Source organism: Macrobrachium rosenbergii, chromosome 5 (assembly GCF_040412425.1).
Source record: "Macrobrachium rosenbergii isolate ZJJX-2024 chromosome 5, ASM4041242v1, whole genome shotgun sequence".
Lineage (NCBI taxonomy): Eukaryota > Metazoa > Arthropoda > Malacostraca > Decapoda > Palaemonidae > Macrobrachium > Macrobrachium rosenbergii.
Window position 1 is genome coordinate 66,559,441 of NC_089745.1, and position 27,048 is coordinate 66,586,488.

A 27,048-nucleotide genomic window follows, 5' to 3' on the forward strand; every position below is an offset into this window, starting at 1 on the left:
GCCGTGGGAAAGGCATCCATAAGGATGTACATTCATTGTCCTCTAGTAATCCAGACTCCAGTGCAGACAAGAGGAGCCAGTGGCACTTTTCTGATGTTTCTCAGCTGTTGAAGAGGCACGTTTCAGCTGCTGTTTGCGCTTCTCTGTTCCCCTGTAAGCAGCACAGGGAGCAGGAGTGTAGTCCACAACTTTCTTGTAGCTTCTGGGACAGTCCTGAGTCCTTGTCTCCTAAGCAGCCTGTTTTGGAGTGCCAGTATTTTGCACCAAAGCGTTCTTCCAGCTCTCAAAAGTGCTTGTTGTCTTCTAAGCGCCCAGCAGCTCCCAAGTGCCAAGGAGTCTCCAAGCGCTTGGTGCCATCTCCTGTCTGTTTGGCGGCAGCTGTCAGGCACCTTGCACCACCTTCCCAAGTGTCAGTCCTCTGCTCTAAGGTTGCTACATCAGTTTTGTCCACACCCATGGTGCATGATCCTTCGTAAGATCCCATTTAACGCCAATTTAGTAACATTTTGGGATTTTGCAGAAGTCTTCAGCTGTGTGACAGGAACAATCAGACTTGGCTGTCTCTCTGGTTTCATCTGACGAAGCTATCGACCAGGAACATTCTCCCACAGTTTACGCAGCTCTCCTCAAGCAATTTCTGGTCAGTTTTCTGACTTTCTTCACCCCAGCTGCCCCGACTTCTCTGGCATTGGCTTTTATGATGAACCATCCTGTCGAGTCTTCCAGGCTTCCCAAGGCCGAGATCGAAGGTTGGCTCTTGTAGAAGAGGGAACTTGGCAAGGTTGTCTTCAGTAACCCTCCCTCTCACCTTTCTCATAGGAGGTACCTTTCGTTTGCCACCGGAGAAGCTCCATTGGGAGTCAGGCTTCCGCAGGCAAGGCCACTCCCTCTGCTAAGGGAGCGAGTTTGAAAGCCGGAATGCTCTTGCAGAGGTTTTCCTCGGAGGTTGATGCTAAGCTTAACAAGCTTACGGAGAGACTGCAGAGCCAAGAGAGTATGCTCTCCGGGTTCATGCGCTCCGGTGGGTCAGCAGTTCATTACCCCATTCCGGATGCCTCCGCCCTCCCTCCATTTGACAAGGGAAATCCCTGGCGTTTGGCCCTTCATGCTCCCCGGCATGAAGATACCCTAACGATGAATGTCCTCTCTTGTGCAGACAAAGTCATTAGGGATGGCTCCCTGGAACTGGCTGCTTTGTTTTCTTTGGGAGTGCTGAAGAAGAGGGAACTGTGATGTACCTTCACCACCAAAGGGGTCACTTCACCCAGAGATCTGCTCTCTTATTCTCACCTGTGGATTGACTTCATCTTTTTCCTCTGGCTACAGTGGAGGAGATAGCCTCAGATCTCCAGAAAAAATCCACACAAGATCTCCTGGCTCATTCAACCAAGCGTTCCAAGGAGTTAGTCTCATTTGGCACTAGAACAGTCTCCCTTCTTCAACAGCAGCCCTTTCGGGGCAGTAGAGCAAGATTCCAGTCTCGCCCTCGCTCGAACTTACGTTCAATCAGGCCAGTCAAGAAGACCTCCACTAAACCCTCCTCTCGCAAATGAGTATCCAGTCCACATACCAGTGGGAGCCAGACTTCTCCATTTTTGGGGAAATGGGAAGTCAGAGGTGTAGAACCTTGAGTTTTGAAGGTTCTGAGAGAGGGCTATTCCATCTTGCTCAGGGAGAAGCCTCCCTTGGTTTCGACACCCATCACGCTGACAGCCTACTCCGTAGGCTCAGAGAGGTATTTGGGCCTGTCGGGAGAGGTCTCTTCCCTTCTCAAGAAGAAAGCTGTAGAGATGGCCAAGGACGTGAGTACAGAAGGTTTTTACAACCGTCTGCTTGTGGTCCCCAAGTCATTGGGGGGTTGGAGACCTGTCCTCGATGTCAGTGCCTTGAATTTCTTCATTCAGAAAACAAAATTCAGAATGGAAACAAACCAGTCAATCCTGTCTTCCATTCATCTGGAGGACTGGATGGTATCCATCGATATGCAGGACGCATACTTCTGTGTTCTCGTACATCCAGACTCCAGGAAGTACCTGAGGTTCGTGTTCCAGGGCAGAGTCTTTCAGTTTTGGGCTCTGTGCTGCGGCATCTCTACAGCTCCTCAAGTTTTTACTCGTGTTCTCTTCTGTCTGGCGAAGTGGCTCAACCTCATAGGCGTCAACGTCTGCCTGTATTTAGACAATTGGCTTCTACTCTCTCCCTCAAGAGAAAAGTGCACAGAGGACCTACGGAAGACCCTTCTCCTCTCCCAGGATCTGGGTTTACTAGTCATCCTACAAAAATCGCAACCAACTCCGATCAAGTAATTCTTTATTTGGGGATGACAATCAACTCTGAGTTTTGGGCGTTTCCGTCCCCCAAAAGAGTCGAGTGATGCCTTCAGACAGTTTGAAACTTCCTCTCTTTCTCATCCTGTTCAACCAACAAATGGATGAGTCTTCTATCAAGAAGTTCGTCCCTTAAGGAAGACTGTATGAGGGTATTACCATTCTTCCTGAAGGCCAGTTGGAACAGGAAAACTCATCCAGACTCAGTCATGTTTCAGAGCCTCCCCAGGATGGGGACCAAGAATAGAACCATCAGATGTTGATGTCTGTGGACTTGGGAGATAAAGTTGCCTCTTGTTAAGAAGACAGTTAAGTTTCTTTACCCAGTTTGAAGATACTTTTTGGTAGGGGGTGTCACTAGAGGAACAGATAGAAACCTACTTGACAGCACAGTATCCTGCTGACAAGAAGCTGCTGAGGATGATGAAGTGACAGAATTAACACTCCAGGAGACCAGAGGAACCACTGAGTGAGGTTGCAAGGAATTCTTTGTTGATGATGAGGCAGTAGAGAATACTGGAGCCAAGATGGCTGATGTAGTTGAAATCATCAAAGAGTATGAGGCCATGAAGACATAACAGTTTCTGGAAACCAGAAACACAGAGGTAAATGGGTTTACTTGGGTAAGAGGAAGCTGGTGACATTGAAGCAGTCTAGGACATGTGGTGAGATATGGGAGCAGGAATGACCAAATACACAAGCATTAGATGAGCCATGAGTGGTTGAGTACAGTCGACTCCTGTTATTCACGGGGGATGCATACCAAACCCCCCATGAATAGCTAAAAATCCATGAATACTTGACACCCTCTAAAAATGCTTAACTTCTTATTTTGATAGTTCAGACACCAAAAAATCTCCTCTAAAAATGTTTTTACCGGAGTATTTTAATAGTTTTATCACAAAAAATGCATTTAGTCATGAAAATACAGTAATTAGTGAATATTTCTCTATGAAAAATACAGCTAATAGGAATTTTCTGCGAATAATGTGTATATACGTTCTAGAGAAAAATCTGTTACCAGGTGAAACCGCAAATCTGGAACTGCGAATAGGCAAGGGTCCACTGTATACCAGTCATGTACCTGTACTTGGAAGCAACAAAGTACATGGGAGCCTAAGAGAACATGAGCAAATGACAAGACATGCAAATGAGAGAGTTTGGGCAACTGAGCAGGCACAAGCATGACAGTAATTGAGATTAGGCAGGTACGCATCTCACTTACGTGGAGGAAGTGTAAGCAGAAGTTGCCAAACCCAAGGGAGCTAAAGCTTGGAATGTAGACAGTTGAAATAGAGGCTGGTACCAGTTAGTAAAGCAAGTCGCAAGGCCACAGTCAGCTCTCATAGAAGAATCAGCTGTTGTAAGGAACTGGCCTTTTGAGCACCAATGAAACCTTCATCATGAGCATAATGAGGAAATCATTGTCTTTCTGATTGAAGCTATAGGGGAAGAGAGTCAAACAAAGAGAGTGAAGGTGGAAACTGCCGGAGTGGCAGAAAATGAGACAGGCAGGTCCTACCCAGAGGTGACCTGTAGCACGTCAGGATAGGGTTACATCTAATAGGGGAGAAAATTCCTATAACAAGTAGATTTATTTAGCACTAAGCCATTCAGTAAAAAAAAATATTAAATAAAGCTGAGACGTATTGGAAAACCAAAGGCAGTTGTTACTGTGACAAGAGAAAAGGCAAACAATTACTGGGTAAGCAAAACACCCTAACAAGGATCACCTAGTGGTAAAGTGGTTATATTTCACAGCTTCATTGCAAGCAATTGTTGGAAGTGACATTTTGGTTACTGGCCAAAAAGGTAAAAAAGTGATCAACTCCATAGACACCAGCCACAGCATTGGGTGAATAAAGATACCCAAGAAAAATTATGATGGAAACTGTTTAACTATGAATGGCACAACAGCAGAAGCATGGGAAGTTTGGGCAGCACATCCACACATTCTTGAGGTACACGGAAGAATAAAATGTGACGCCTTACAAAATGATGGAGTTGGCTGGAAAATATACAGAGGCGTTCCTTTCTAGTCTCTTGATTGGTTCTCCTGGATTTGTTCCGCACAGAATAAGTCTATATGTTATTAATTGGGATATAGTAACAAATAATTCAACGTTTGAAAAATGAGTTGCATCAGTTTTTAGTTTAAGGTTTTTTGATGTACAAATCCCTGATTGAAGTGATCAAGTTTTGCCTTGACTCCACCAAGTAGCCTGGTTTTATATATTGCTATCTTGTTTGCATCGCTAACTAAATGTGATAGCCAGCTGGAGAAACTACCTACTGTAGAGGAGAAGCCACATTTCTCATGTGCCAGCCCGAACACTTTTGTGGGCCTTCTGTGAGAGAATGTTTTTTGTATTTTCTTCAGTATTTTCATATGTATATTTTATGTCATATCTTTGGATATTTTTGTATTATTTGTGTGTTTTAGTTTTCTCCTTTGGAGATTTTATGATTTTGCTTTTTGAGGTTGAAGAACTGGTGTTTTTAACCATATTTTGACATCTTTTAGTCAAACCTCCAACTTGCACAAGTAGGAAATACCTGGAGTGCTTTCCTCCTTTTCCCAGCCTCTTTTGTGGGAGGCTGTCTCAACAAGGATTGGAGTTGTAAGCAGTGAAAAGTGGATTCTCTTTCCAGATCTCTTCCAGATCTCAATACTCTATTAGGATGATTAGTAACACTATGCAGTTAGGGAACTGAAGATTCTTCGGTTGTTATAAGCCATGAATGCATCTCACTGGATGCCATAAGTCAATGATCATTGTCCTCTTCAGGGTAAGATTTGTCGTAACATTATACTGAATGCCGATTTGCTAGTGTAGGTTTGCCTCTTAGTACAGTTTGCAGTGAGGTTTATGGCATTGTGGACATAATTGTGAAACAATTTAGAAGCTTAGAAATGTCCTTCTGACAGCTTGTGGAGAAAGTGAGGGATGCCAAGGTCCTTTCCATTATTTATATAAATAGAATCCTCCTTGTAAGAGATTTTTTCCTTCTAGTTTTGCACATATCATATTTGATTTTGTAAGGTTTCATATGACATATGCCAAAATAGAAGAAAAGTGTCATCACCAGGAAGGATTCTATATATGTAAATGATGGAAGGGATCCTTCAAAGTCAGATATGACACACATAAGGCATTGTCATATCAACACTATAATCAAAATGGTTTCTTCATTTCATCAGTCAAAATTCAGTAAGCTTTATAAAACTTTTCAAAGTTTTGATCATCATTTACATTTGGATCTTCCAAAACTATATGATCCACCTCATGATACTAGACGAATTATGGAATGGTATTCCCAGTCATGTAGTTAGATTGTTGGAGCTACAAGTTGAAACATTGTGCAGTAATTTCTTAGAGATAATTGTTTTTATCCATTTTTCCATCTTTGTTATTTATCATAAACAGTTAATTCTTCTCTGTCTTTTTCTATACTGGGCTGCTTTTCCTTTTGGAGTTCTTGGGCTTGTAATATCCTGCATTTCCAGCTAAGGTTGTAGCTAGGTAGTAAATATGATGATAGTGATAATACTAATAGTGGCAGAGAGAAGTTGGTTGGGAGTTGTAAGGGGTCATATATCACTCTAGCTGTACTCTCAGAAGCTGGTTGTGTTTAGTTCAAGCTGCAAAAACATTCAAAGGAAAATATGATGCTGTCCTTCTTTGGCAGATTTTGAGAAATTTTTTAGTTAATAAGGTCAGGAGTTCTTGTACCTTATCCTGATGAAAGATCTCTGCTTGTAGTATAGGAAAAGCAGCCCAGTACAGACAAAGAAACAGAGAAGTAAAGAATAAACTATTTATAATGAAAAACAAAGGTGACCAAATGAAATAAAACAAATAACTAAAAAACAATTGCATCATGTTTTAACAGTAAGGAAGGACCTTGCTGCTTCTTTGTATGGACAAATTTCTCTTATTTATGTTTTAAAAATTGTATTTACATTTTTCATGTCCCCTAACCAGAAAGGCAGTCCATAGAATAATATGTAAACCCCATAATTTATATCATTATTGCAACCCTCAAGTGGTGATATATCTCATGATGTCTATTGTCATTTTCTTTATATCATGTTAGAAACAGCATCTCCAATTACCTGTATTCAGAATTAGGCCTGTGCTGCGTATTTAGTATGGTTATCACCTTGTTCAACAAACCTTTGCCACAAGTACTTCTCTTCATGGTTGCTGTTTAGCATTGTTGTAAGAGTAAGGGGAGCCGGCAGGTGATGCAGAGCTTTTCTTTCTAGACTCCCATTCTGAGTTGGCTTGAAAAAGAAAAATATTGAAATCCAGCAGTATTTAGTCATGGTCATCATCATCTTTTCAGCATAATCCCAAGTCAGAGTCATTGTTTGTAATAAACCTTTTCCAGCTGTCCCCACCATGTTTCCATTCATCTTTTCACTTGTTTCTCATGCCTTTTTTCAATGAAGTCTCTCCATCTTCTTGTAGGCCTTCATCTCCTTCGTGACTTTACCACCTCCAGTTCCATGATATCTCCTGCATTTTGTTCCTCACCATCAGCCTTCCCCATCAGGTGCCCAAACAATCCCAGTAATGACTCTTGGGCATTGTTTGACACTTCAGTAATTTTTTCTGATCTCTTGATGTGTTCATTTCTAATCCTCTCCTCTTGTTACTCCACTCATCCAACTAGTAGAGGCAGAAAAATGTGTGAATCTACTGTACAATTAAGCAAAAATCGGAAGTACAATTTGTTGATTGTTATTTTTCTGGCTTCGTTTTCCCATGCAGATATCTGATGGAGAGTATTTTAAGCAGGTTGACAAGGTTTTTTGGGCTTAATTTTATAATATGTGTTCAGCCATTCAACATCCATAAGCTGTTTCATTTTAAGTATATTATGCCTATCTTTGAATTTTGTTTTCAGAGTTAAAAAGCCTGATGAGTTCAACCGACCTCGCATTCCAATATCACAGAGGAAAGTCAGGAGGAGGAATGTCTTCATCACAAAGAAGGTGAGAAAATATTGTATAGTTATATTTTTGCTAAGATCTATCAGATTCATTTTTTTAAAGTACTTTTGTACAGTTTTCTATGCTGGGACAATGGAAAACTCTTGTTTTGAGACCTTTAATTGCCAGGATTGTGTCAGTACATGAAGTTATTTTTATGATGTGAATGGCTTTGATACAAACTGAACTTGAATTTTAAAGCTGTAAGCCAAACATTTTCTTGTTAAAAGACATAAACTACAAGCCTAGCATTTCTCCTAGACATGAAGCCTTTTGTTCATTCCCCAGAAATAAGTTTATGCACAACTGTATGCATGTGACTTATTAACTAATGAGAACTATATAACAACTGGTTCAAAAACTGAATATACTTCAGAACACTTAACCTAAAAGTTTTGCTTTTAAAATCATTCAGAGAGAATTAACTGAAAGAGAATAAAGTCCTAGAATTTAATAGAAAAACAGGTTGGCCCACTAGGACAGGAATACTGTATATTAAATAACACATGTTGGCCCTAGGAAAGGTTAAACTACAAGGCTAGCAACTGTTGTAACTAAAATGCATTGAGAGTGAATTATAAGAGTGGTGGAAGACTGTGTGCTCATTTAATTATTTGTTGATTAAAAACATTGGCACAGTCATAAACCTAAAGAGAGAATGTCACAGGTATTTTGTTTGTTTTTAGAATAGTAGTTTTTTTTTATGTAGGAGAGCATTTGTTAAAGGGTACCAGGTCCAAATAAATTGGTGTAAGGCATTGTAAGTACTGTACTTATTGCCATTTTCTGTTTATACTGAAAACAATAACAAGAAAGGTCCTTGAAGACTTAATTTAAAAACAAAATTGGTTTAAGTACAAACCAATAGCTTATAGTTCCCATTTTGTGAATCAGAATTTTTCCAGTCAAAACTTCTTTGAAGGAAGAATTATAGTACTTTGTCTGGTGACTAGTGTGAATGCTCAGTGAGTTCCACTGGGTCTTGGCTGTCTTCCTAGCTCATTTTTTGTTTGTCAGCAGATGTAAGCATACTTCATTCATAAAACTGTTCAGAGATTTGTAAAGGATTGCTTTTCCTGCCTTCTTACTTTGATCTTTTTATGATTTACATTTCATTCCTTGTTTATTCTTTTCTTTTCCATTAATGGCAGTTTTTACTAATTTAATGTGCTAAGTAAGAAAAGTTTTCAGTTGATAGTGTAGATTGTCTTTTGCTTAGTTCTGGAGTATTTCAAGTCAAATTTTTGTGCCCAGGATGGGATATTCGTAAGGTTTTTTATTGGTGGGTGATTTTCATAAGGTACTGATTAATTGCAGGGTAAACTAGTTCTGTTTGTTTGCTAACTAGCTTTGGTTTATTTATCTCAAAATACAGAATTTTCCATGCAAATTATTTAGATTATTAATGGGAAAATAAGCAAATCAGTGTTTTACTTTACAGTTGTCATACAGTTGTAATGTTTTTTATTCCCCTTTTTGTCTTGAATCCCTGTATGTATTAGTATGTATTGTGTTTGTTTTAAATGTTTAGACTCATTGTGCTTTGGGATGTGTTAGGTTGATTAATTGTGGCCAATCAGTTGTGCATTTTGGTTCTATGGTTGTAGTATTTCATCATTTTGCAGTATTCTGAATTGTAAGTTATTTGTTCGTGTCAGTGTTAGGCCCCCTGATATACCAGGCAAGCCAAGTAATGCCTATGTAGCCAGTGTTGCAGAACCCACATGATTTATGTTCAGCCTGTACGTTCCAGGTGTGTTCACCTGGTATTACTTGTTCCTATGTAGTTTGCTTTGAGGAGCAGTAGAAAGTATTTAATTGGAAGTGCAGATCTGATGTTCCTTTCTTGCCCTTGGATTTTTGTTTAGATTCCAGTTGTACAGTCTTTCTCAGCCTCTGTTTTGTCATTGATTGTTGATATCTATGACTTTGTTGGTAGAGCCAGATCAGTTGCCAGCTCAGACCTGAGATGTACTAATGTATCATTGCCAGATGCCAGTGCTGATTTCAGCTGCACTTTTGCTGCTACTCGTATTTCATTAGTTTGCCTTTTTCTCCAAGGTGGATTAGTTAAAGCATTCAAGAGAATGTAGCAGCATTGGAGCAGTGCTGAAGCTCTGTTCCCTTCCCTTCCCTTCTTAGCCACGAAGTTTCTTTACCTGTATGCCTGACAGTTCAGGCAGAATTGCTTGCAGAACCACTAACCAAGTCTCACTCGGAGCAGTGGTTTGGCATTCATGAAGAACATACTGCAGACGTAAATTGATTGCATACTGCACCAAAGTTGCTGCCTTGTTAAGACACTTAGCCACGTCATTTCAAAGGCTCCAAAGTGTTTGTTTAAGGACTACAGCTGTTCTTCATTTATAACTCCAAGCTGCTGTACTTCAAGGGATCAGAGCTGTTTACAGTAAACCCCCGTATTCATGGTCTCACGATTCGCGGACTCACCTATTCGTGGATTTCTCTGTGGAACATGCATACGCATTATTTGCTGAAAATTCACCCATTCACAGTATTTTTCACTGAGAAATATTCACTAATTACTGTATTTTCTTATCATTTTCATAACTAAATGCACTTTTTGTGATAAAAAATACTCAGGTACCCAGGTAGTGCTTGAGTTATGATAATTGGCCTTATGATAATTTAATTTTGCGATGGGGTAAGCAGTTAATACCGATACAACAATATTTATAAAAAATATTTTTAAATTTCGCGTGGGCGCAGGCAGCAGCGTACAATCAGGCAGCAAGAGAGACCAAATTACAAAAGACCAACTTCTTTTCCTCCATCTCTTTATCCCATCTTCTAGTTAAAAAAGTAAAAGAGAATGATAAAAGTATTGTTAATAACGTTATACTCTTGCATAAATGCGTACAGCCATAAACAACCTAATGAGAAACTGTTGTTTTGCTTATAACCAAATTGGATAACAACAGCCGTTTGCTTGTATTTCAACCATCGTACAGTAGTAAACAATTATTGTTATAGTACAAATGATGTTAAGTAGAATAAGATGATATATTTTTACATTATACCCTTATTCAGTATGGATAAAAGATGGCCAAAGAAATATACTGCTAAATTTAAGCTGCATGTTGTAGCTGAAGCTGAGAAAACAATGTTCAAGCTGCTAATGACTATAAGTTATCATGCATCAGCAACATGGGTGAAACTCGACCGTAATTAGAATTGGAGAGAGGATTTTAATCAAAACTACTGGGCACGAAAGAACGCATATTACTGCTATTTTCACGCTGATAAACAATTAAGTACGTAAAGTTCATGATGAAATCAAGTGAAAATAGCAAACGGAATCTTGATTTTTTTACACAAAACAAACATGCCCCCCAAACGGCCAATGTCATCTATTAACGAAAAAATAGCTAAATTAATTTCACGAGACGTATTTAGGTTATATTTCGACTTAAAAACACTTCGTATAATGAAAAATAACCTTGCTTCATATAAATAGAGTATCTAGAGATTCATTTACACTAACTAGAAGCAAGAAAAGCCCTCGGAACTGAGTTAAATATGGCGAAATAAATTTACTGCATAATCGATTTCCAAACCAAAACATTGATCACTATTATCGCAATTTATAATACAAAAGCAATATAAGAATATATACAATATTATAAGATACTTCTATGGGCCTGTGGTGCCAATGACAGTATGACATCCATGTTGCCTCCGTAAAGATTAGACCTTCGACCCAATGCTAACGACTCGTTCGTTACCTATGAGTTGGCTGAGAAACGGTGTCCAAATTGTCATTTTTCTGACAAGATGATCAAATGAGCGTACCCTGCAACTTCTTAGTGGACATCAATACGTTTTGGAAGAGATCTTTCAAGACCATGGGCATTGGTTTGTCCATCGCATTCAGGAAGAACCTGTCGGTCGAGTACTAGGATGGAATGTAATCATGCAGATCACTTTCATCTCTTTTTACCTTGGGACATTGCCCATAGGTCCTTGGACTCCTTTTCCTTGGATCCTATGGTGGATGCTCAACAAGTCATGTAGTTCACCCAGCTGTTGAGGGACAGGTTGCATCTTGCCTAAGGTGTGCAGCTGCAAAGAGGTGTGTGTGGGCCTGGCAGCCTCCCTTTCTCCTGTCTTCCTTCCTCTTCCAGTGGGCAGAGGAACAGTGAACGAGCAGTCATATGCTGGACTGGCATGCATGCAGGTGATCTAGATAACTGAGTATCTTACCTGTAATCTAGCTCTATTTCGATTAGTAGATGCAAATCCTTCCTTCTCTCTAGTAAGGGGAGAGAGGGACTCACTATGAGTAAACCAGTTGGTTATTCTTAGCTTTATAGTCTTCGACATTGGGGGTTCATCCAAACCTTTTCGAATCAAGGATATTAAATTCCTTTAATTCGAAATGCCCAGAAGTCTGACAATTGAAGATCTCTCATGTTCAGTAGATCAGAGATATGGTCTCCTTCCTTTGCTCTTCCATGATCAGGAAGAGCATACCCAGATGAGCCGAACTACCAGTCATTTCAGAGATTTCCTTGGAATCCTCCCTCCAAAAGTAAGTATCCCATATGTAAAGACTGAGGGTTTGTATATGTAACAAATGACAAATTTTTAAAGTACAGGCAGTCCCCCACTTATCGGTAGCATTGGTTAATGGCATTTCGGTGTTACAGCGCCTGGCTAGCGATGTCATTAACTGATCTCTGGTTAACAGTGCCTTGAAGTGGAGATTTTGGTGCCAATCTCCGGTTAATGGTGCTGATATCTGATTAATGGGACCTTTAAGCAGGTTTTTTGTGCTATTATTACCAATTTTTGGTTAGTGACAGTATTTGTTTAGTAGCGCTCGGCCAAGGACAGAACCCCCGCCGTTAACTGGGGATTGCCTTCTAACATACAAACCTGAGGTCTTTACATTAAGGGCCCACCTCTTACCACCCCTCATTCTCTTACCTGGGCCAAAAGGTAAACTGCATAGAACTGAGTGTATACCGACTTGGTGGGCAGTGCTTCCGCCCCTACCATCGGTAACTGTTACCATAACCTCCTTGCAAAGTTTAATGGCTGGATTTCCAGCTCGCTGATAGTTAATCCCATGTGTGAAGACCTCAGGTTTGTGTGTAAGGAAAAATACAAATTACTTTGAAAATTTGTCATTTAAGGGTGGTAATTTATTTCATCTTTGCTGGAACTTTTGAGGTTCTAATTGCACAACCACCTCTTGGAGACTGTTCCACAGACTAACGGAGGGAGGAATAAAATATATTTCTGGAACTGGTAAGTTCAACAGCATGGCACATGTACTGCATATTGGTGCTGCTGTTCAGGAACAGGAAATCTGGTTTAAATTAATAAACAAAAGATCATCTTTTCTACATAGGGCTGTTAACTGTGCTTGATTACAGAGAATTTGTCAAGGACACATGTAGTAATCTTTACCTCTTCTGTCTCTTTTGTTCTTTCCTAAACAAGCTGATACCTTGGAGATATATCTTTCTCTTTCTTTCTTTGAATCTTCAGCTGAAAACCCTTATGGACAGTCAACAAACAATAAGCCCAAGAGGACTCCAAAGGGAAGTTAGCCTGCAGAGGGAGACAAATAATACGAAAAGGTGACAAATAAATAAATATGACAGAATAGAAAATAAAACCATTACACCTGAAATTCAGGATATGTCAGCAGAGAGGAGGAGTGAATTTGCTCCTTGCTTAAATATAAGATCAGAAGATCCCACAACTGCACTAGGTAATCTATCCATATTTTAGTTGTATCCAAGATAAAACTCCTGTCAAACTCTTCTCTGGGAGTTCCTTAGTGTTCCCAACTTGTAAGATAGGACATCGGGGAGCCAGCTCAGTTGAAGAATATCTTCGTTGAGAAGAGGATGTTTTTTGTCTCAGGGAGGATCTTTGATCCTTGTTTAAAGTATGGAAATAAACTTGCAGACGTTGGACAAGTTTTCTGACTTATACCCCATTCTCTGATAGGAGGGAGTCAAGTTAGATTTAACGTATGGCAGGAAGTGTTTTTCCAGAATCTGCCATGAGTATTCTGGTCATTAAGATTGATTCTGGGGCTACCAGGGATCTGATGGGAAATTTAGGTGATATATATAGAAGGCATTATGGTTTCCAGTCACCAGCCAGGAAGAGAGAATTTTAGCAAGTGCCACAATATCCATATTAGAGGAGGCGGCAACCAAGATCTAGGATCTCTGTCACTCAGGTCCTCTATGCTTGGGAGAACATTGAACACCGCGTTGTTCAGGTATTGGAGGAGGTTCACTGACTTGACTCTGAAGAGATGATTCCCCCACTGGTTTGACAACCTTTCAACTTTTACTTGTATGGATGGATATCTCTCCCAAGTTTCATGGCCAAGTCTGTATTTTTCCCAAATCAAAGCCCTCTGATCAGTTTCTCAGGCAAACCCCTTCTAGAATAGAGATAGTTGCCTCTGTTCATCAGCATCTTTGGACCTTAAAGAGACAGTATTTCCATGTTTATTCCAGGAATTTTCTCTGCTTCAGACTGGCCATAGGTTTTCACCTGAACTGTGATTCCAGTGTTAGTATAGGCACAAAAGAATAGATAAGCCTAAGCCCAGACTTCTTGTCGATGACACCTGACCATTGGATTTTCTTTGTCACCCATAGTGGTTGTAGACATATTTGAAGCTTTGGTTTGGCCAACAGAGAACAGAATTGGTCAATTCTTTTTTGTTGATGGAGAATCAGAGAGTTACCCATTTCTGTTATAGGTAATCCAGAAGTTCTCCTCTTGTATTCATTTGTAAAAGGTTGGGAAGCTGACATGCAGTATTAGATTTTCAGGCAGCAGGCATGTGTCTACCAGAAGGAAGCTTTCATATAAATGCTGGAGCTAAAGGCAGAGTTTCTGGCTTTAAAAGCTTTCTTGCGATAGGATAGACTAGTGGGAGTCATATTCAGTAGTACAATCACAGTGGCATTCCAAGGTATCAAGAGGGTAGTAAAATCAGGAGCGTATGCTTCTTGGCAACAGAGGTTGTCACATGGGCTAAGGAGCATGGAGCAAATATCATTCCAAGGTATTTGGCCATAGATCATTTTGGTGGTGGACAGTCTTGGCAGCCAAGGCCAGATTCTGCTATTACAGGTACTGTATAATGGTCAATTTACCAGAACCCTAAAAGAGTTCAGAGGTCTGGTTAAACAAATCATTTATAACTAACTAACTAACCTGATTGGCCAGCCCTAGGAGAGCAGTTAATCAGCTCAGTGGTCTGGTAAAAATAAGGTATACTTAACTTAACTTGCTAGGCACTTGGCAATTGTGAGGAGCTCCAGTGGTGGACTTATCTGCCAGCTACAGCAACAAGCCTCCAGTATACTTAACCTTACAAGATCCAACATTGCGGAAAATGAATGCTTTCATGCGTCTTTGGGACAGTCTGAATAAATATGTTTTTCCTCCATTTACCATAATAAGGGAAATCATAGACATGTTCACCTAGGAATTTTGGAGTGACTCTGATAATCCCTTGCTGGCCAAACTAAGAAACGTGGAAGATGCTTCTATGACAACCACACTCCTTCAGGTTTCATCAGAACCTGGACTTGTTGCAGTTTCACATGCCAAGATTAACCAAAAACATCTCAAAGAAAATGGATTTTCTTGAGAGCAGTTAATTCAATCTAGAGCCATATAGAGATTCCACAGTGCAGTTGTCTAGGAAGAGTGAAGATCCATCCATAATTGATACAATGGAGGACACAATAATACAGTCCATGTCACAGTTCCTAATGTAACAGATCTTTGTTTCTGAGCAGCTTGAAAGGAATACAAAGAGAAAGCAAAAATTTTCTCCTTTAGCTGTGCAAAGGCCAAGTCTAACATCAGTATCTTTGGCTTTGAAGAAGCAGAAGCATGGCATATGAAAGCTGTACTAGAAAAGCAGGCAAATAAGGTGCAGGAGCAGCCAGAGGCAGTGGGGCCATTCAGTCATCCAGCAAAACAGGCACGCAGGTGGGAATGAAAGTCGCCCATGCCATGAGAGCAGTTTGTCCACTGGCAGAACAGGCATTGACTAAGCTGGCAGACTAAGCACTGGGCAGCTGTACATTGCTTGAATACTGGTACTGCTTAACCTGGATGAGAGAAGCTGAAGGTTGAAGAGGCCAATCATAAAACCAAAGATTCTGAATCAGACAAAGTACAGTAGATATTAAGGTGACAGAACTTTTTCCTATCTTTGCCCAGTATTGTATGCAGCTTTTGTAATAAACCAATTGGTCTGCAGACCATTCCTGACAGTAATAAACCAACTGGTCTGCAGACCATTTCTGACAGACATCATGGGGAAGATGAGTACTAATATATGACAGTTACGTATTGGAAATTTTACTTATAGATAGAATTGCTGGGTTCTTCAGAACAGCAGAGAAAGGCAAAATTCAGTAAACAAAACCAAAACTAAACTGGTAAGCCGTAGCCTGTAAATATTTATTAAGCAGCCTTTTCCTGATAAAATGGAAAAAAAAAAAATTTAAATGGAAAAAGAAATTTAGATGATGATGAAAAAGTGAAAGAAATTAATATGAAAAGAATTACATTTGAGTTACATCCTGCCCTGATGAGGATGATAATTATAGCATAACCAAAGGTTGTAGACATGCATATGTGAACAATTGTCTTTAGTTACCTGCTTCTTTTGTCAACAAGACATAAGAGTACATAAGCCTTGGGACATAGGGTGTGAATGAGAAGGCTGTATGAGTGATGTGTATACTGTATATGTATATGTATATATATATATATATATATATATATATATATATATATATATATATATATATATATATATATATATATATAATATATATTTATGTATATATATATATAATGTGATAAATAATCACATACAAAAGTATAATAATCATGTATAAATAATGTACAAAAGTGATACTGTATATATATATATATATATATATATATATATATATATATATATATATATATATATATATATATATATATATATATATATATATATATATATATATACAGTATATACTTTCAAATGTATTTTATTGCTACTTTTGATATAGTAAATCATAAGGCACTTATATATAAACTTCAGAATCTTGGATTGGGGGGATATGTTGTGGGACTACTTCAAGATTTCTTTATAGGTATGCAGCAGCAAGTTGCTGTTGATGGGATTTCCATAGGGTAGTACTGTTTTCTTGGTCCACTGTTATTTTTAGTGTATACAAGTGGTATGGTTGCTGGCTTAGAAAACAAGATTGTTCAGGGTGCTGATGATGAACCTGCCCTTAGTCTCATTTGTGACATAGAGTGGATTAGTGAATGGTGTAGTCGGTGGGGTATGAGGCTGAACCCCAGTAAAACAAAAACACTATTGATTAGTAGATCTATTACAGATTTTCCACCCCCCTCCTTCAGGTAGATTGGACTCAGCTAAATGACTAAATGTATCTGAAGCTTTGACTACACTTGGGGTAACTTTTTACTCACAACTTACTACTGAGAAACTTCTAATGAAAGTGTCAGAAAATATCACAGAGAAGTTAGGTGTATTATTGTGCATAGGGCCTCATATAGTTATAACTGATAAAATCAGTGCAAGCTATTGTATGTCATTTGTGCTTCTTTTACTAGAATACTGTTCTCCATGTGGATATCTGCCTCTTTTGGACAGTAGTGTGTGGTGGTATGTTTCTTTCCTAGCATTAGCAGTTATAACTTGACCATTGACAGATGGTCTCTTGTTTGTCAGTTTCTCATAAGTTGTATTGTAACAGATCTTTTGCTTCACAATTGATCCCTGATCCTGTTTTCCTGCCAAGAGCCATCAGATATGCTGAAGAGTAGCACCAATATGCAGCAAATGTTCCTTGCTGTCAAACTAATCAGTTCCAGAGGCCTTTTATTCCTCATGTAGTTGGACCCTAAAACAGTTCTTGTATTTTATAATTTGCTTAAGTTTTTATCTGTTTATTTATGTATTAATTTATCCTTTTTTTTTTAATAACTGCTCAAATCAGTGGCCCTTGTTGGCTTGCTCCTTGTGAATAGAGTGCATCTTCTGAATAATAGCAATAATAATATTTGCAGATGTTACTTGGGATAACCAAATGAGCTCATTAAGACATAAACAGAATAAACAGAACATGGTAACAAGGGAATAAGATACAGAACTTACTCCAGAAATACTAAAACTAATCTTATCACTAAATTAAAACTAAAATTAAAATTTAATTGTGAAATTGTGCATAGATTGCAGTTAAACCAGATGGATAGTAACGTGAGCAAAATGCTCACCAACACCAAAAGAGACATGTAAAAGAGAGCAGCAAAAAATGTGCATACCAAAGAACTTTTATCATTAAATTTCCTTCAACAAGGCAGGTGCATTGCCTAAACTGGGGTATGGATTTATTAATCACTGTCACTAGAAGTGAACAGAAGGAAGGAGCAAAGGCTAAAATGAAAATTATGGAATTGATGACCTAATGAACAGCAAATGCAATTCCTCAAGCAAACAGCAAAGTCTTTGGATCTTGGTAAACTGTTCACAAAGAAAATGAAACTTTTAGGTACTGGTACTCAGGGAGCCATCAACACAAATAATAAACTACCTGTCAGCCACCACATTTCTTTTGTTTGTTAAACAAAAGACATGTGGGATTTTGTGGGTGTGTAGTGAAACAAAATTAACATATAGTGAAAGTCACATTGCAAGGATGTAAGCTTAAGATATTTTTAGTAGCATCACAGGGCTCAAGTCAGGAATTAGTTAGCTTAAATTCATAGAATGGTAATGCCAAAGCATAGTGTGAATAGTACCTCAAAGCTTTTAGTTTCTAGTCATTTAAATAGTGTTCTTGTAAAGACCTGTCCACTTCCTCTTATGAGGCAAAGTTATGATACTGAAGAACAATTTGGAGGATATTTATTTGCACAAGATAAATAGGCTTAGATTTAAAGCAGGTAAAAACTGTTTAAAAGTTAGGATCTACTTTAAGCCAGGAGGGAGGATGTGAAAATGAGATTGAAAGCAGGATAAAAGCAACTTTGTGGGAATGGAGGGAAGTGGCATTAGTAGTTTGTGACAAAAAAAATGCAAAATTAAGTAACTCAAAATAAAGATCAGTTGTACTGTAATCAGACCAGTGCCAATGTGCATTACGAAAAAAGGAGTTGAAGCTGGAGTGCTCAGATATGAGAATATTGAAATCACTTTTGAGTAAAGAAATCTAGAGAAGTATCAGAGTGGTAAAGATTACTGACATGAAATGAGAGTCAAGATTGAGATGGTTTAGCCATGTGGTAACAATGAGTAAGGAGGGAAGAGTGAAGAGGGCTTGGTAGACCCTGTTAAGGGCAGAAGATGAAGAGGGAGGCAAGGGATTAGTTGGATTGATAAAGTGAGGGAGAATTTTGAGAAAGGTTCAGCAAAGTGCTGTTAACAAAATTAGTTGGAGAAGGCTCATCAAGGCAGCTGACCCCTCAGCTTAGGGATAGCAGTGGGGATGAAGAAGAGAAGATTGTTTGTTGGGACCAGAAATTAAGTGAAGAATTAGGGAGGTGATAAATAATTAAGAAGGATATGCTTTTTGTCAATTTTTTTGTCCATCATGAAGCAGTCTGTGGTCAAACAGTAGAAAACCCTTTGGCTTAAGGTTTGGTGGTATGACTTGGTTATAAAGATAGTACTGCAATTTTAGCTTTGTTTGGTATGTTACTTTTGCAGTTACTGGTGATTAATCTGTTTGGGATTATAAGTCTGATATTAATAAATGAAAATAGATCAGATCCGTCTTTGGATTATGGCATTCTTCAAACCAAAGTGAACATCGTTTTGAAGTGATTTTACCTCATCTTTGAACTGATGACACTTGTTACATGATGAATAGACCAAATGAACCAGTCTCTTCATGCACAACATGCAAGTCAACACTGCCAGTTATGCATATCTTATGTTGTGTCCAGACATCAGCCAACAGTGACTGTCTGGTTTTGGATGTATGGTTCCATTTTCACATCACAGGGATCATATATGATTATATTGAAATTGAGGAGTACGTTTCACTGAAGTATTCCATTGTCAGCATGCATGGAGTATGTAAGGTGTTGCAGGATTCATGTAATCACAAATGTGCTGTATTTTATTACCATGTAAGTAATCTTAATATCAAGATGATTTTAAATGAGTCAGCACTTACAATAAGTAAAAGTTTAAGTTCGTCATGATTTATTCTTAGTAACATTTGAATACAGTATTGCTATTTATTCTCTCTTACCAGCTGGCTTTAAGGGGAATTTTAAAAACAGAAGGTATTTTATTTTGGCAAGGTTTTCAGGTTTTCAGTATGATATGAAAATAATTTCTGTTTGAATATAGTTAAGGGTCTTGGGAAGGAGACAATCATATTTTGAACATCAAGCAACATACTGACCTTTTTTTGCCAGTAGTTTTGGTTAAAAGATAAAGCAATTGGAAAGAAAGCGATGCATAGGAAAAAGGATTTTGACAAAGGAAAAATCTATTTCTGGGGAGAGACCTGTGTCACCCGGTGAAATAACCTTTCAGCACTTATTTCTAGGTAAAGCATGCTAAATATACCACAGAAAAGCTAAAAAGCTAAGCCGGAGTTGCTACCGCAAGTGAGCTCCAGCTGGTCGCAGCAGAAAGGGTGAGATTACAATCACAGGCCTCCACTGTAAATATTCCCAATGTCAGGTCTGATCAGTGAGGTGCTGGTGCCATAAACCCCGCACTAATTGCTGCAGAGACTGTAAATGTAATCAAGGCCACCTTAAGACCCATGTTAACTCTATCTTGGAATGGTATTTTATCAGGGGAAAAAGGAATCATAGAAATATCAAGACACACTTCTCCTCAGAAATAGATTTTTCCCTTTGTCAAAATCCTTTTCTGGGTTTTCGACCTGTGTCACCCGGGTGAAATAATAGAGAATCAAAATACCATCCTGAAACAAAAAGGGAAACCCAGAGGAAAGATAGGAAATAAAACTAGAAGTCCACAAGAGTTTTAATTATCCCGTAGCAAGATGTGGTATTTAGATATAATAAAGATACTTAAATCTTATTGTACATTATGTGTACATAAATATAAACTATCCTAGATTAATGGAAAGTACATAATTGTGAAATATAGGTATTAAACATTATACTTAAGACTAAGGTGGGGAACTATGTCCCACAAGACAAAGGAACACAAAGATATCTATATTAAACATGTAGACAAGACAAAATTATGACTTGGTCAGGAGACAGGCTGTGAAGCATGCCTGACCTGAGGTGATCAAGGGGAATAAATGAGGCAGGTAGGAGGGAGGAGAGGACTGAGTACTAGAAAGAATTAAATAAGAGGGGGAACGATGTTCCTGCCGCCACTTTAGTGAACTTCAGAGCTTCTAGTGATTTCCTCAGATAGTGGCGTTTAAAAACTACGGAGACTTCCACCAGATATTTTGAAAGATCCTCGAAATTCATATAATGGAAATAGTTAGTGGAGTGTGCCACCGCCCTAATGTCATGTACTTTTGGAACTGAATCTGGGTTTGCATGTTTAATGAAATACAAGATCTGTTGCCTAATGGCTTATAGATAGTTCCTCCCCTTCCTTACAAACAGAGGTCCGGAAGTTATCTGTGAGGTCCTGTCTAAATAGGCTTTCAAGGTAAAGACTGGGTGATAAAGACAGGTCTTGTGAGGGGGATGACCTCTCCAGGAGACCACCTATCTCTTGAGGATCTTCATTCTAGCTAGAACTTAGGTGAGGAGCCAGCAACACTTCCTGATGGAAGGAAATCAATATGGTTGGGTTCTGTAGATAGGGCAGACAGTTCAGAAATTCTAGCACCTGAAGCTAAACTAATTAAAAATAAGGTCTTCCTCAATAAGTTAGTAAAGAACAAATTGATTATCCATTTTGAAGTTAATTTAAGAACATCATTTAAGAACCAGGAACTGTAGAGTGTGGGCGTGGGTTACTGGTCTTAAAACGGTTACTATATTTTAGGATTGATGAAAATAAGAGTCTGTTGGTTAATTTTAAACCCAGGTGTTATTCTTTTCAAAGCTGATTTTGCTGTAGTAATAGTACTTGAGGCCAGACCTTCTCAAATAATGACCCCAAAAATGAAATTACAAATAGTGTATCATTACAGTTGCTTCAGGACTTTTAAGAAGAGTGCTAGTTTCTTTACTGCTGAGTCATACTGTCTGAGAGTGGATTCCTTTTGTCTGATTCTAGAACAAAGTGTTAATAGGATCAATAGCATCCTTCTGAGCTGCAAACTTCATGAAATCCACAAAGCCAGGGCATTCTGAATTCTTGAGGGAAGCTGACACAGTCTGAGTTTGTACTATTTGCGCTGTTTGGGTTGGGAATTTGTAAGCAATCAAGCTTCAGCTCTAGAAGAAGTGGAAACCAGTTGCTCTTTCGGCTGGGAGCCACCAGCTATCTGACCCTTGGAATGTCTGAGCTTGTGAAGGACTTTCAGCAACAGGTTTACTGGGGAAAACAGGTAGATCCTTCCACTTGTTCCAATCTATGGACATTGGTATCTGTGGAGTGAGCTAGAGGGTCCAGGTTGGGAGCACATAACAAGGTAGTCAGGTTGCATTCTGTTGCAAAGAGATCTTACTGGACCCGAACTTGATTGCAAATCCATTCGATCGAAGTTTTGTCCAGGACCATTCCGACCCATGGAGTTGTCTCGGGATAGGGAATCTGCAACATTCCTAGACCCCTGCAAGATGGGTAGTATTGTGATGCCACCGGTGTTTGCTCTGCTGGAGAATAATATCATAACCCGGTTGATCCGACTACTCTGAACCTCCCGTTTATACAATGTACTACTACTACGCTGTCTAGAACCAATCTTATATGAATCAGATTTGGTCTCGGACGCAGTTTCTTCAGGGTTAGAAAGACTGCCATAGCTTCCAGGACATTGATATGGAACTGGCGAATGGTGGACCAGTCCTGTACCTCTTTGTGTTGAGAGTATCCTCCCAACTCGCTTAGGAAGCGCCGGTGTGAATTAATAATGTCGGAGGAGGAAATTGAAGATACTGGATTGATAGCTCTGACAGCGCTGCTGAGTCTTTTCAAAATCGGCGGAATCAGAGATACCGCGGTTCTGAACCCGACATTGGCTCGGCTCCGCCATACCCTGTTTATGTCTTTCAGTTTGGATTTCAGAAGAAGATCCGTCATCAAAGCAAACTGGAAGAGAACCTAAGACACTTTCTTTGGGTACGACGGAAGCTTTCTTTGTTCTTGAGGAACTGTCTGGTTGCCTTTGCTATTTCTCTCCGCTTGGTCGGGGCGGATGAGATAGTTTAGCACACAGGTCCCACTGATCCCCTAACCATTGAAAGCGCATCGAACTAGGGCGATTTCTCTCCGTTTATTTGAAAGCTTCAGCGATTCAGAAAGCCGATTACTATGGCTGTTGGTCGCATTCGCTGACGCTGGATGCCCAAACAATCCAATCAGTTTCCAGGCAGCTAGCATGATCCCCTGAGACCGGATACTGAACTACCGCATCTGCCAGTTTGGTGAAGATTCCGGGCTATATTGAGATCAATGGCATGACCCTTGAACGAGTATGCTTGGATTTCCAGTCTGAACCCCAGATAAGGAGAGAACCTTCTGCAATCGACGTGATAAGGTAAGGCCTGAGATCTATAGAGGTGGTTACTTGCCCACGGGTAGTAGGGTCTGGAACTCGTTAGATTGTAAGCATCTTCAAACGTGTCGACAACAATGTAGGAATTTAGACGAGATAAGTCTAGAATTACTCTTCACTGACTGGAACCTTTCTTTGGAACACTGAACAGTCTGCCTTGAAATTTCAGATGCCTCGCTTTTATTGCCCTTTGGCCAATAGATCTTTCACAAAGTCCTTCAGACTTGGACGGTGATTGATGGAATCTGACTGGGGGAGGACCTCCACCAACTCCACCCCAGTCCTTTGGAGATTATGCTCTGGCCCAGGGACCGAAGCCCACTGATCCCGAATGATATAACCTCCCGCCTCTACCTGAGATATCTCACTGCTGGGGAGGGTCTACCCTCTGGAGCTGCCTCCCCTTCCTCTGGAGTGAGGAGGTGTTCTCTACCATTTAAAGTATCCTCTGGCTCTCGCTCCTTGCATTTTGAATTGACTAAAATGCACCCTGGCTTTCTCATATGAATCAAGCAGCTGTGGGAGTGCAGACATATGAAGGAGCAGCGAGAGGTTGATGGGCTGGTTGAATCGCCATACTGAGTTGGAGGTTGGGATTGAGAGGTTGAGGGATGACCAGGACGGGGACCTGACAGCCTGCAAGACAGTCTGAGTCGTATCGCTTAAATTTCTTGAACTCTCCCGGCTTGGGGTGTCCCGCAGGCCTGTGACCGTTTTCTCTTAGAAGATGTTTTTCTCCCAACGGGAGCTGTGAGACTCTGATTGGACCTAGTTGCCTCCTAGACCGAATCAACCTCTTCCCTGGGGGGAAGAGATTAGCCCCAGATGGAGCTTTCATGAGCCTGTTAGGCTCATGACGGATGGTGGCTGGCCAAAAGATGTGTTTTCGCAGTCCAACCGGGCCTTAATGAAGGGTGCTTTCATACAGGTCCTGGGCTGAAACTCATAAGAGAGATTTCCCTGGCCAGCACCCAGCCAGAGCTGCCTTCGCTATATACCACTGACGCTACCTCATAAAGTCAGAGAGTTTAAGGACCTGCTAAGCCTGTCTCTAGTCTCGCTTTCAGCCTTCAGGAGCGACTCCGGGATTCTAGGAGTTGTTCGCTGGAAGAGGTTAGCTTAGTCAGGGTCCAGTCGAGTAACCGTGAAGGTGTCCTGGCCTTACTAAACTGAGAATCTCCGGGTAAGACAAGAGAGGTGGGATCTGTCTCTCCTGGAGATGGGGAAGGCTTACCCTCCATGCAAGCCTGGTTCGTGAGGGCCACTTAGAGGTGCAAGGGGTGGGAAGAACTTCTCCCAGAGAGAACATCGCGTGAAAGCACCCTTGGCTTTGAGTGAGTTTGGTACCTCGCCTGCCACCCGAGCAGAGTCCGAGTAGGCCGACTGGGTCATCCCCGAAGTGACAGCCTTTGGGACCTTATCGACCGAACTCATGCCTCCTCGGTGAGTTTGGCAAAACCTGCCAAGGTGATTGCAGGTTAGAGGAAGAATTTAATTCCTCCGTGCCTACGGGTGCCTAGGCCTCACACAGTAAGTGGTACCTCATGCTGGGGAGCAAAGAGGTCGTGGGTGCCAGGGTTTCCTTATGAAAGGGAGGAAGGCTGGAGTGTGCCGAACGAGAAAGATCTGCTGTCGCCCGCCCACCTATGAATCCAGAGATTGGGGCCCCTTGAGACTTAACTCTGTGATAGGGAGAGCACGAAGCATTTGAGGAAGATAGCTGGCTCGAGAGTTGCGACAGCTTGTCGTCAACTCTTTTGTCGAACTTCTTCATAAGAAGCTCGGCAAATGCTTCTGCATCAAAGGAAAGAGGGGGCGAACCTCTTTACTTTGTTTAGGCCGTGCTCCCTTCCCAGAAGTAGAGGTTTGCTCGTAGACGCACGGGCCAGGGGCCCGTGATCGCCTTGGAGGGAACCCCGGAGCGACTTTCTGGACTTTAAGGTCTTTTTCACTGATTTAACCCAGGGACAGTAGACTCCTGCACTCATTCATAAGGCAAGAGGATTTCACGAATCCTCGAAAGAAGAAGTGGTAGAAGAGAGCTAACAGTAACCACCTGCCTCTTACTTACCCTCTTACCACTGCAGATCCAGGTCAACGCTCATAGGTTCGAGGTCCAGATTAAGAGCCGCAACATCCTCGCGCACTCACCCTTATTTTTAGCGACTTCTTCTTGGGAGGGCGTCATCTCCCCGATCCCAGCTTATCATGGGCGCGCCTCGTCCGCAACTGGCTGAGATCCAGGCGCTCGGGAAGAGAATGTTGCAAACATCCTTCATAGAACGAGGTTTCCGCCCACTGCCTTCCCGGCCGCTGACCCAGGTCTTGAGGGTTGTCATCGAAGAGTCCCAGAGCTGGCAGGTCAATCTGGCAGCGGAGAAAGTCATGACCGAACCTCCTGTGCTGAGCAGAATATCTTCCACCATCCATAAGAGACAAAACTGAAGGCAACATGTGAACTGAAAGGAAAAACTAACTACTGGACTCATCCAGAACCTGCTCATAGAGTTTTTAGCACACCTCACAACCATCAGGGCACAGACGATCAGGTCCCCCACGTGACAGCACACCAGAGTGGGACCTGCACACCTCATGTCCGCTGGCTTGATGAAGCACAGCCAGGCACTCCCTGCTCTGACAACGCACCATCTGTAAGTTGACGGTATATGAGTATGCTGATAGGGTCGGAGTAGAGTGCTTGAGCGTGTGTCTTAGGATAATAAATAGTTATCCAGGTAGGTTCCGCCGAGCGTGCATCGAGGTTATACGCAGCCAACATCATGCAAGATCAATAAATCAGTACCACCGAGTTAATCCGAGCGACAGGAAGGTCCTAAAAGGATAGTTAAATTGTGTAATATATATATATATATATATATATATATATATATATATATATATATATATATATATATATATGTATGCATGTTAGTGAAAGGTCAGCTATAAAGAGGGGAATTCTGCATGGAGCCGGGAGTCCTGTACTTAACACGGTGACGGGCGGAGGAGGTGGTGAGCACCGCCGACCAAACACCGTACCCACCGGAGTGGTAAGCGACGAGAACGCCCGACTACCTAGCGGAGAAACACAAGATAGCTAGTCAGCGGAGGGTAGATACTAGGGAACTGTAGGTGTTCTAAATGAATAGAACGAAGGTAAAATGTCATGGCGCAGGAATAACAGAAGACAGTCAGGTGGAAACTCTTAACTGGCAACATGAACACAAATTTTCTCATTTGGGAGAACGACACTGGTGGGGGAAAAGAAGGCACTGATGCTATAGGAGAAGGGAGGGGAGGGTATAGGCCATGAGAGGAACCCGTAGCAGCCACCAGGGGCAGGCACTCCGCGCCATGAGATCCAGCTTTCCTCTCGATCGACTAACATGTACGAACGATAATGGAGAGGAGAGAAATGGGGGAACTCTCAAAGGCCAAAAAGCAAAGAAAGGTAAGGGAATGGGGAAATAGAGTGAAGCACTCTGTCCCTAACTTCTGAGGTCTCGACTGGTGTGACCGGGTAAGGCTTCCGAACCCAGTAGCAAAGAGAACAAACCAATCAATGCAGAGGAAGGGGATATAGGCTACAGCGTATGAACAGGGTACTCGGCCTTGTAAGTTAACATAGTATATGAAAGCGAAACTAAGGGGGAGAGAGCACAGAGACGGGGGGAGAGGAAGGCAAGGAGGTAGAGGGGTGTATACATTAGATGGGAGAATAACCTCGAAGGTGTGGTTCGACGAAGGTGAAGTACGCCAGATACCGCTATTCCAGTTTAATCTTTAATAGGACTCAACAGTCCAAACGTGAAAGGCCGTAAACAGGGAGAGGAGAAGGCATGTCTGTATACCTCTAACCAAACACCACACCGAAGGAAGTTCCAACCATGAACCTCCTATTACTCTAACCTCCCTTCCAAGAAGGGAAGAACGCTATAGCCTAATCCTGTTAACTTAACACAGCCGGCTGGTTTACGGAGGAAGCTCAGGGGGA

General features: G+C 40.9%; 1 protein-coding gene across 2 annotated transcripts in view; it reads left to right on the forward strand.

Moving 5' to 3' along the window:
• Window positions 1–27,048, forward strand: part of Stt3B (catalytic subunit 3B of the oligosaccharyltransferase complex) — a 125,256-nt gene that overhangs the window by 91,021 nt on the left and 7,187 nt on the right. For both annotated transcript variants that reach the window (XM_067104530.1, XM_067104529.1), the window contains exon 13: window positions 7,242–7,329. In XM_067104530.1, coding sequence (XP_066960631.1) covers window positions 7,242–7,329 — 88 coding nt within the window. The remainder of the gene's footprint in view (window positions 1–7,241; window positions 7,330–27,048) is intronic.